Source organism: Gossypium raimondii, chromosome 2 (assembly GCF_025698545.1).
Source record: "Gossypium raimondii isolate GPD5lz chromosome 2, ASM2569854v1, whole genome shotgun sequence".
Lineage (NCBI taxonomy): Eukaryota > Viridiplantae > Streptophyta > Magnoliopsida > Malvales > Malvaceae > Gossypium > Gossypium raimondii.
Window position 1 is genome coordinate 38,334,936 of NC_068566.1, and position 10,646 is coordinate 38,345,581.

The window sequence follows — 10,646 nt, forward strand, 5'->3', positions numbered from 1 at the left end:
ATTGAGTATAGCATTGTGACCAAAATTAAAATTTTACCATTTTAATGAAAAAAATGTGACACGTGTGTTTTATATAAATATATTAACATAGGGGCTAAAATAGTTGGGTGACTAAAATGAAAGCACCAAGAACTTTCTTTTCAGTGACTAAAATGAAAGTACTCTAAGAGTTGAGGGACCAAAGTGTTAGTTTACCCATAAAAGAATTGGTAAGGACAAAAAGTAGGAATATATAATTTTGAGCCACCATCTCAACTCACAGTGTCTTCAGCTCAACTCTGTTCTTTCTTCTCTTCATTTATTTCACTTTCCCTCAATCCAAACACTAAACCTCTCTTTCTTCTCCTTCTACTTTTCCTTCCACACAATCTTCACAAATAAAACAAAATTGAGAGGTGAAGTAAAATAAACATGGCGGACATACAGCAAGCAGACGGAGTGGAAGGGCCATTGCCGGTAGCTTCATCTGAGACGGTTGGATCGAAACGCCAGAGACGTCCAAGCGTTCGGTTAGGCGACATCGGCGGTGAGCAACCTTACGATTCTCATGTAAGAAGACCCTCCTCTTCTTCCAAGCAATGGAAACACCACTCCAACAACCTTTCCTTAAATCCCTCACTCGCCTCTCCCAATTTTAAATCTTCCAAAACTCGCGCCCTTACCAACCTCACTACTGATTTCAACGCCACCAACGACACCCTCGATGACCATACTGAAGCTCAGAACAATTTAGATGGCGTTTCAATTGGTAGCTGGGGAGTCAAAGATTCCACGAAACGAGGCCCCGCCACGAAACGGCCTCGGTCCAATTGGGTTCCCAAAATCGATGATGCCAATGGCAACAATAACAACAGTCATGTGGAAACAGAGGACAAATACAGTGGCAGCAAAGATAACGAAAATTTCGACATGGAGAACTCGGAAAGTCCCATGAAAGAGCAGAGTCCAATTCATTCATTGGATAATTTGGGTATCGACGGCAACGAAAGGGAAGTTCTTTACCCTGGAAATAACCAAAGATGTCCGATTCGGACCCGGGTTTTCGATGGGGTCGATTTATCTGCTCCGTCTTGTGAGGAAGATGGGGTTAGTATATGGTTGAATAGTTTGGGTTTAGGAAGATATGCCCCGGTTTTTGAGATCCATGAAGTGGATGATGAAGTTTTGCCATTGTTGACATTGGAAGATTTGAAGGATATGGGAATAAATGCAGTTGGTTCAAGAAGGAAACTGTTCTGCGCAATCCAGAAACTCAGTAAAGGCTTTTCATGACATTTATCACCCATTGCAATGTAAGAGTTTTGAGCCTCATTAACCTTTTCATGTTTAACTGTTTTTTTTTTAATGTAGTGGAAGTAGGAGAATATATAGGGCCTTTTTGTTGTTGTTGTTGTACTATATGAATCTTATATCTGGTGCAATTTTTGCAGTGCATTGTTCTTATATGGTGCTTTTGTTAAGGTAATACTAACTATTTGTTGAGAACTTTAATGGAAGACATGATACAATATCAACTTTTCTTTTGGTTACATGAAAGCGCTTGACAAAATTAAGCAATTTCAATCATATTCTTGTGGTTTTCTCATTTCTTTTCTTGTTGTATAGTGAAGTACTTGATTATGGCGTGTTTGTATGGAAAGTTGATATCAAGGAATAAAGCATTATGTCCTAGGTGTTTATTTACTCTGGCTGTCTTTCCTATGAAACTGTTTTTTTGAATCAACAATAGACTGGCTATTGATATTTGAGCTCCCTTGGTAGAAATTTTTGCTACTTGAGCATCTTTTTTTGAACATATGTATTTCCATATCATCTCGACTTACCTCTCACCATGTTCTTAGGATCAACAATGATGTTTTGAGTTGCCTTGTTTTATCATGGTGTTATGTAAATCTTTAGTTGGCATACATTCACAACTTTATACGGCCTAAATTCTACATGGATATCTGAATCTAATTTATCTTCATCATTTCCTTTTTCTTCTCTCTGCCTGGCACAACTTGGTAATTAGCATACTTCTGAAACAGTGATAGTATGGACAAGACTGGAGTCATTTCAGGCTTCAGCATTTCATATACTACTTGACATATTGTTTGCAGTTCTTAGAGTCCGATACATTACTTAAGGTAGGATATGGTTTTGTCAACCACGAAGAAAGAAACAAATGAAATACGAGTTGGTGCTAGAAGGATTAGATTTCTAACTGTGTTTTTGTTTATTCTTGAATTGTGGATAGGTATTACTGAAAAGAATCCTTGGGGTGAGAAGAAACGTAGAAACTCTTTAAGGAAAACCCAATTTTGTTTTCTGAAATGTCTTTCCTGTTAGATTCTTGTTTGATTTGTGTGAATGGACTTATCCACTTCCTGTCAAGTGTAAACCAGTCAGGTTTACTTGACCTTCATTCAAAGGCAAAGCCAGTTTTGGTGCCTGTTTTAGGAGCTTACGCATGATGCATGAATGGTTTTTCAATTATATTGCTTTTATGATGTTTCATCTATGTTACTCAGATTTGGGCCTGCATGTGTGTCTGATACAGATATATACTATTTTTTCATGTATACGAAGGATCTTTAGTCATATATGCACTGGACATGGCATGAGTACTTCAACAAAAAATGAAAAATGGGAGTAACATGGTATTTCATATCTTCTTAATATCCAATTGCTCATCTAGAACTCGGAATGAGATATAGATATGAATAAGATGGAATATGTTTAAAACATTAATATCCAATTGTTCATAAACCTCTAATCTGTTAATGAGCTAACATTGGTACAATTCTTTTCATGTCTTTTATCCAACAATATATATGATTATATATATATATATATTATAATCAAATTTAAATAAAATTAATTTTATTTAGGCTAAGTAAGATGAACCTGAATTACTTACAAAATCTTTTAATCAAATTGGATCGAATATGAGATCAATTGTGAAAAATCCCCATCCAAATCCGGTGAATGAAATGAGCTGAAAGGGTAATTCAACTTATGGACGTTGGAACAATGATGTTTTCATAAAATTGGAATTCATGTTGGCCCATTTGGGAAATTTACTTTGTTTAAAATTACGTTTTACTCACTTAATTTTTAGTTATTGATATTATTAACTATTATATTTTAGTCACTCATTCATTAATTTTCTTTACCCTTAATAAATGATGATATGACACGTGAATTTAAAGAGTTAACAATGAATTTGAAGAAGCTTTTAAAATGACTTACATATTTTTGTTGTTCATTATATTACTGAATTTTCTATTTAATTTTTTATTGTTTATAAGTTTATCACATTTTATAAAAAAATTGATTTTACTAAAATATTTGGTTAAATAAAAATTTATCATAAATAAATAATAATCTGATTCAATTAAAATACTTTTATTAAATGAATTTATATAATAATAAATAAATTAAATTTTATATTGAATTATTTTATATTTAAATTATTATGTTCCCATTAAAAAAGAAGAAAAAAAAAAAATGTTACTTTAGTTTTATATAACAAAATTCAATTCTTTATACAATAAATAACTTCATATTTCATAAATAAAATTTTATAAATAATAAATTTATATAATTTAACCTAATATATTATAATTATATTAATTATATATTACCTACAAACTTTTATGATCAATTTATTGACTATTAAGAGATAAAATAAAAATTAAATAGTAAAGAGTTTAATTACAATGTATCAATTTGTACAAATTCTTTAATAATGAACGGGAATTTTTTTATTAATACTATATTTGAATTATCAAAATAAAATTTTTATATTATATATATTTATTATTTTGAGTAATATTACTTTGTATGAAGTAAAACTAGTTTTATTGGTTTAATTATTATTTGAAAATTTATTATTATTATTATTATTATTATTATTATTATTATTATATAAAGTTGCAAATAGTAGGCCATAGTTTCTATAGAAATCAGTATTCATGGCCCTATTCATAAAAAGCTCCGAATTTGATTCCATCATCTCAATTGCACCATTCATGGCTGAAAGTCAAAGCTTTAATTTGGATGCATGTTTTGAGAAGAGTAAAATGATGATGATGAATAAATGGAATAGTTTGATTATTGATTCATTATGTACAAATCAATGGCCACTTTTAAGGGCTATACGAAACAGACTATATTCACAGATATGTACAGAAATCTCAACACAGCCAATACTTGTGAAGCTTGGCCATGTTTTAGCTGCTGATGTCAAAGTACTTTGGATTCGACGGAAAATCGTACTCCACATGTAGCTGCAATGTCAATTTATGGGATTAGAGACAAAGAAATATAAAAAACCGTCAGTGTTCCTCAACTCTCTTCACTGCATGCACAAGATATGGATGTTTTCTCAAATACGAAAAAGAAGACACAACTTACCTGACCCTCATCAGCATCTGACTGGCGCTGCGGGAAAACCACTCTCATATCATTGTACAAGTAGAAGCGTCGCTCCCCTTCCATGTTCATGTTTCCTGCAGGTGCAGACAGAGGATCGGATTTGCACCTTCGGACAGCCTTTGAACATTTCTTGGTGGAAGAGCATAAAAAACGGAGGTGAAGTGCATAGCGAAGAACACCAGAACCGACACTACTCTCATTGACCCTTGATGAGCTATGTACAAGTTTGTTTAAACTCACATTGCTATTGTCTGATGAACTGCTTTCTTTGTTACGGATGTTAAAAACTCCGGAACCACTGTCTAAGTCACTTTCTATATCTTTCATATCCCGTTCAGGATATCTAGGAGTATGTAATATTCCGGTATTAGGATCCGTTTTTGTCTCGGTGCATTTGCGGTTTTCTTTTCCTGGCATGTTAGTTGCAGCAGCAGGTGCCAAAGTAATCCTTTGGCGCATAAATGTCTGTTGTTAAAACACGGATATAAAGTGCCAGAAAGAGAGAAGGGTGATTATACAGTCAGTTCATAATAGTAAAGTTTTTAAGTAATTCAAAGGTTATTTATCTCTACAATGTACCTTCGTACCAGCAGGCATGTCGGTCAGATCGTAGTTACAAAGGCAAGTGTGAATAGGTGTCTTTTCTGGATTGCTCAACACCTGTGAACACCAAATTGCAAGTTACTCATGACTGTCAAGCTATACTACCAACTGGTATAATAAGCCTATATAATAACCTTTAATCAACACCTAGGAAGCCTGTAAAATGTTATAGATCAAATACTTGATGCGTCATCAAACGGCCATTAACCGACAGTATTTGAAAATAAGATGATAGATTGATTGGGAACGTTCTCAATGCTAAGTAACATTACCAATTGTATCCGCCCCTTCATAGGTACACGAAGGCGACTCTTTTCAGCTTGTGAATTGTCAATGCTCAGGCTCCGTTTCATTTGTGGGCCTCTAGACTTGTTTGTGGAGGTATGCCTAACAAGATCAATTGATGAATAATAGAGCAAGTAGTTATCTCCTTCAACACTAGTTACTGCAAATGGAAGTTTCTGTGATTGCGGAGAGAAATTCCCACCCGCGATACTGAGAATAGCGAGGAAACCATCAATTCTCTGCATACAAGTAACCAAAAAAATGAAGTAAAAATAAATCGTGAGTTTAGGCAGAGTCTTTGGATGAAACACACACAACGCCTTGCACTACAACAGTTTTGCTAACCTGACTAACTTTTCCGGATAACAGCCGACCAGACAGCAGTGACTCCTCAAATGAACCAACCAAGGACCTTCTAGCAGATGGTCCACTACTAAGACTTCTAACCAATTTGCCGCTTTTAGGAGCATGATTCAAGTTCTGGCCCCATTTCAAAGCAGTTTCCCAGGTAAGATCAGGAGAACATGGATCAGACTTATTCTGCAAATCATCAAAATGATGAAATGATTTACCATACAATCTGAAATCTTCTTCTGTCTGAACAGATACTGTCCCATTAAGAGATTGCTCCAGCTCCTTGAATGTCATATAATCATCATCTAACTGTTCCACCATATCCTTGCATCCTTCAGCATATTTTGTTCTTTCAATAGATTTTGGACCAAGAGGAGACAAAGATAAGGGAGGTGAGCCTGCCTTCTTAATAGGAATTGTGATAGCCGGTGTCTGGTTCCTTCTTTTATTTGTTTCTCCAAAATAACTTAGCCCTCCGGAAGGAGGTACAAGATGACTGCCATATTGCAGCTCCTTATTCTTAATTAGAGGAACATCAGAGAGGACCACTGAGTTTGCTTGAGAATTATCAACAAGTGAATTCTTCCATTCCTGAAAACAAGATGTAGAACAGATTGCAAGGTCTAAAGAACTAGAGTTGCTAACATGAGCCTTTTTATGCTCTTGTGACACATAAATACTGCAGCTTTTAGTTCCGCTGTTGAAACCACTTTGGCTGATACCACCACCGATATCCAGAGCATCATGGTTAAATTGATCAGGGCCGAGCATTCCACTCAAAGGAGACAATAAGCGCTTCCTTGCAACTGAGCCATTAGACTCAGCTACATTACCGTTTATGCTAACAACAGTGGAAGTTTGGACTCCATTGAACACATCGACTGGAGAATGCAATGCCCTTGCTTCAAAACCGAGAATTCTAGGAACAGGTGCCTGAATATTCTTCCCATTTTTATGAGTGAGCCAGCCATTTTGTTCCACAGTACCGATTTTCAGCTTATAAATGTTGGATCTACCATCTTTATTCACATTCAATGTTTCGCGTTCCTTTTGAAGCTCCCCAGTGGTTTTTATTTGCAGATCTCCAAAAGCTGAACGAGGCAAATCCACCTGAATTTGATTTCCTCCAGGCATCCTTATTAAATCACAGTTGCTCGCACCAACAATCCTGTGTGGGGTCTGCACAAATGTGCACAGCGATGCAGCCACTTCCTCGGCAACACCACTAGAGGAGACTTGAGGCAACCCCATTTTTAGCTATCCGTCTCCAAAATTCAAAGACCTTCGCAGTTACTTTGTTATCGACTCTTGAGCACTTTATTCTTTATGGATATACATGAATGCTTGACTTACTAAAGCAACAATGGAATTCAAGTTGCCCTATGTTATCATAAAACTAATAAAATTCATAGATGAAAATAAAAAAAGGATAAAAAAACAAGGTCAACTACTGCATTTTTGTGTATATGGCACAAGTATCATTAACTATCAACTAAACCCACCCCTATTCCAGCAGCTATTTCACCAAATTGTGCACCTGAATTCAGAATCGGAGCAGAAAGGTTGAACACAATATCTAACTCCATCCTAGCAGCCTGGCAAGGAAAGTGAAATAGGTAGCCCATGCTTTGCCAGACTCTAATATATCATCCTGCACACAGTGCCAAGAATCAGCCAATGATGGAAGAAAATGTGAAAGAATAGAGACATTATGTGTGTGTGTATATATATATATATATAATTGGAAAACACCAGAATTTCTACTTATTATGGCCACCAATCCTGTTCCCAAGCATTTCCACAGACAAGAAGCTAAGAACAAAAAGGAAATTCTCAGAATAAATTCTTTGCATATAGGAATATTTCCAAATAATATATACTATTGCCAATCTACCAACAGAACAAACAATCCAACAACAATCAATCACATCAAAGCAATGGTAATTGGAAAAAAGAACTAAACCCCAAATACAAACAATCATAAATCTTTATTTTAAACCACAACAAAACCCCAATCATAATATGGGTTTGGGTTTTTGTTGATTTCTGCATTCAGATGAAGAGATTTTGAGAAAACTTTCAGCTCTTTTCTCTTCATCTTCTAAACCAATCAAATAAAATATATTAAGAAAACTATACAACTTCAAAAAAAAAAAATCCAGCTTTGAAGGATACAGGATTCAGAAAACAATAAAAGCCAATAAATTTGACCATTCCTATATAAAAAAAATGAAATTCACAAAGCAGAAATAACATACCAGTAAAATTCCTGATGATCAAACACAGCTCAAAAACTCAAACCCAAACCCAACAATCTAAAACACAAAGAAAGAGCAAAAGAATAAAAAACCCATATCTTAATCAATGAAACTTTTCTTCTTCCTTCTTTTTCTACTGTCTTCAGCTCTCTTTGCGGTTCTTTGCATTTCCATGTAAACTCTCTCTATCTCTATCTCTATCTTTTTACCTATGTTACCGATATGTTTCTAATATATTATCTATCTATATATTTTAACCTTTTTCTCTTTTCCCTATGTACAGTGTTGCTGAATTATTGTCAGCCTCCCAAAATCAAACCAAAGAAAAAGAAAAGAAATGTGTGTCAAGAGTTAGCTGAAAAATTCTTGGTTGGCTGTAAATTTTCTTTTTTATTTCATCAAAAACCAAACTCACATGCTCCTCTCCTTTTTTAAGTTTTAATTTTAAGAGCCGTCTTTAGTTCAAGTTGCAAGGTAGCGGCTGTCCTTTGTCTTGCCCTTACATTACATGTCGTTGTGTACGTTGTTTTCTTGGTGTTAGTTTAATGTATTGAATGGCCCCAGTTAGCCATTGCCACCCTTTCTAGGCCTATCTACTTTCGTCTCCCTAACCACTACGTGTTGGTTTATACTTTATTCCCCTACTTGTGTCTATCACCTTTCCACCTCTCTTAGGAAACGAAATATATATACATATATATTTCACTCCTTTGTATCTTATATATATAAAATTTGAAGTTAGGATTGATGAAGGTTATATAAAAGTATAGTAAAATATTAAAATATATATAGTAAATTTTTAAAGTTATTTGTGCTTGTGTAATATAAAAATATATTATCAGTATATCAAATACTAACCGCATAAATAATAAACATAATATTATATTGAAGGAAAGAAGCTACACATATTATATGACATCCTAAAATACTTTTAAGGAAAAAATAGTTAAAAAGTTGTTTTTTTTTAATTTAGGCTATTTTTTATTGTTGAGGAAAATAGGTTGCTTTTGCACTGGTAACTAGGGGTGTAAATAAAACACTAGTACTTGTAAGCTATTTGAGCTCGACTAAAAAAAATTCAAACTCGGTTCAATAATTATTGAGCCAAGTCCAAGCTTGAGTAGCTTAAACTATCAATTGAGCAGAATTCGAGTTCAAAAATACTTGACTCAAACGGCTCTCGAGCCTTATCGAGCTTTTCATATTTTCATATTATTAACCTTAAACTTAATTATTGAAGTGAGCTTGAGTACAAGAATTAGTAAACGAGCTTAATCGAACTCGAATAGCTTGATTATATCTCGAATTGAGCTTGAGTTTAAAAATAGATATTTGATCGAGATCAAACTAAATATTAAGCTCTAAATTCCGAGTCGAGCTCTGCTCAGCTTGATTACACCCCTACCGTCATCAGCCACGCAAACAAAAAGCGTGCTCTACCATAGAGATAAAGAAACATTTGTTGGAGTAATGAATAGATAATACTTTTTGCTTGCGTGGCAGCGTCCCTGCAAAATCATCGACCATCCACAAAATTGTTGGATCCCAACAGTTACAAGATCAGGACTGTTGGATTAAAATTTATATTTTCAGTAAATTTTTTGGAATATGGGTTTATTTGAATTTTTAACTTAATTTCATGGTTAAGTTAAATTTTTATTTTGCTATAAGGTCTAAATTGAATTTGAATTTTGTTTTAAGGATTAAAATGAAAATTCACCTTTTTACGATTATTGGTTTGTGCGTGTGTTTGTGTTGTTATTATTATTATTATTATTCAATAGGATATATATATATATATATATATATATATATGTATGTGTGTGAGATATTAGAATTTTGTTAGACTTCTATGAAGAGTTTTGCGTTATTATTAATTAAGAATTTTGGATATTATTAATTTAAGTGTAGATTTGGATGGCGGTGCGATGCATTTAACTTATTCTTTTATCTTAAACTATAATATTGTTTCAATATCTAATTTTATTGTTATAATTATTTTATATTAACCGTGAGTAAATCGCGTTTATTTAATCTCATTTTAAAACTTTTAAAGAAGAGAGAAATTTTGGTAAGGTTAAAATTTTAATGTGATAAGGGAATTAGAATTTTGAAAGTTGACTCAACTTTTCAACCAGTCAAAACCCACCGATTCCTTTTACCAAAAATAAGAGAGCTCCTTGTTTTGTACCAAGTTATCACCGCCTCTTGCTTTGCTCCCAATAACCTAACCATACCACCATGCCACTGCTAACTATCATCCACACCAATTGGTCGTTCCCTTCTCGCCGCTGCCTTGCTCTTCCTTAACCTGTCAAGCCACGACCATGTACCACAAAGGTTGTATACTACTTGCTTTAGTTTGTTGCTCCAAACAAAGCTGCCCTTCCAAAGTTGTTGACTCGTTTTGAATTGAGGTGACTAGTTGCTTTAAACTATTGGCATTTGAGTTAGTTTTTCATGGTAGTTAATTTGGCTTGAACGGTGATTACACTAATTTGCATATATCTACGTTGATTTGCTACATTTTAATATTAATGGGTAATTTTAATTGTGTGAGATTAATTTAATTTTATGTGAAATTTATTTATTACTACTTTTATAATTTAGTCACTACATTTATTAGTATTAGATTAAATTAGAAATTGATTTGGCTTAGAATAAATGAAGTTCGCTAGATTAAAATCAGATTAATTAATTGCATGGGATTGATCACTTAGTTTAGTT

At 33.8% G+C, this 10,646-nt stretch overlaps 2 protein-coding genes across 13 annotated transcripts; one reads left to right on the top strand and one right to left on the bottom strand.

The window, feature by feature from the left end:
* The first annotated feature begins 266 nt into the window (after nucleotides 1–266).
* Nucleotides 267–2,489, top strand: LOC105788657 (uncharacterized). 5 transcript variants are annotated; one of them, XR_001132116.2, is made up of 4 exons: nucleotides 267–1,292; nucleotides 1,431–1,461; nucleotides 2,028–2,126; nucleotides 2,237–2,489. XR_001132116.2 is itself a non-coding variant. In XM_012615625.2 (2 exons), exon 1 carries the CDS (start codon nucleotides 412–414, stop codon nucleotides 1,270–1,272), a length of 861 nt encoding a protein of 286 aa, XP_012471079.1. In that variant the 5' UTR covers nucleotides 267–411; the 3' UTR covers nucleotides 1,273–1,292; nucleotides 2,237–2,489. The 5 variants fall into 5 exon arrangements, 2 of the variants coding, with proteins under 2 accessions (XP_012471079.1, XP_012471078.1); XR_008193702.1 differs by lacking the exon at nucleotides 1,431–1,461 and having other exon boundaries at nucleotides 2,012–2,126; XR_001132115.2 differs by lacking the exon at nucleotides 1,431–1,461.
* Nucleotides 2,490–4,048: 1,559 nt separating this feature from the next.
* On the bottom strand, nucleotides 4,049–8,329 carry LOC105788658 (uncharacterized). Of its 8 annotated transcripts, XM_052627474.1 has the most exons (8): nucleotides 7,920–8,326; nucleotides 7,426–7,473; nucleotides 7,199–7,312; nucleotides 5,653–7,013; nucleotides 5,295–5,546; nucleotides 4,999–5,079; nucleotides 4,399–4,884; nucleotides 4,049–4,271 (listed from the first exon to the last, which is right to left on the bottom strand). In XM_052627474.1, exons 4-8 carry the CDS (start codon nucleotides 6,910–6,912, stop codon nucleotides 4,215–4,217), a joined length of 2,136 nt encoding a protein of 711 aa, XP_052483434.1. In that variant the 5' UTR covers nucleotides 6,913–7,013; nucleotides 7,199–7,312; nucleotides 7,426–7,473; nucleotides 7,920–8,326; the 3' UTR covers nucleotides 4,049–4,214. The 8 variants fall into 8 exon arrangements, with proteins under 8 accessions (XP_052483434.1, XP_052483435.1, XP_012471091.1 ...); XM_052627475.1 differs by lacking the exon at nucleotides 7,426–7,473 and having other exon boundaries at nucleotides 4,399–4,548; nucleotides 4,660–4,884; nucleotides 5,653–7,312; nucleotides 7,920–8,329; XM_012615637.2 differs by lacking the exon at nucleotides 7,426–7,473.
* Between the last annotated feature and the right edge of the window lie 2,317 nt (nucleotides 8,330–10,646).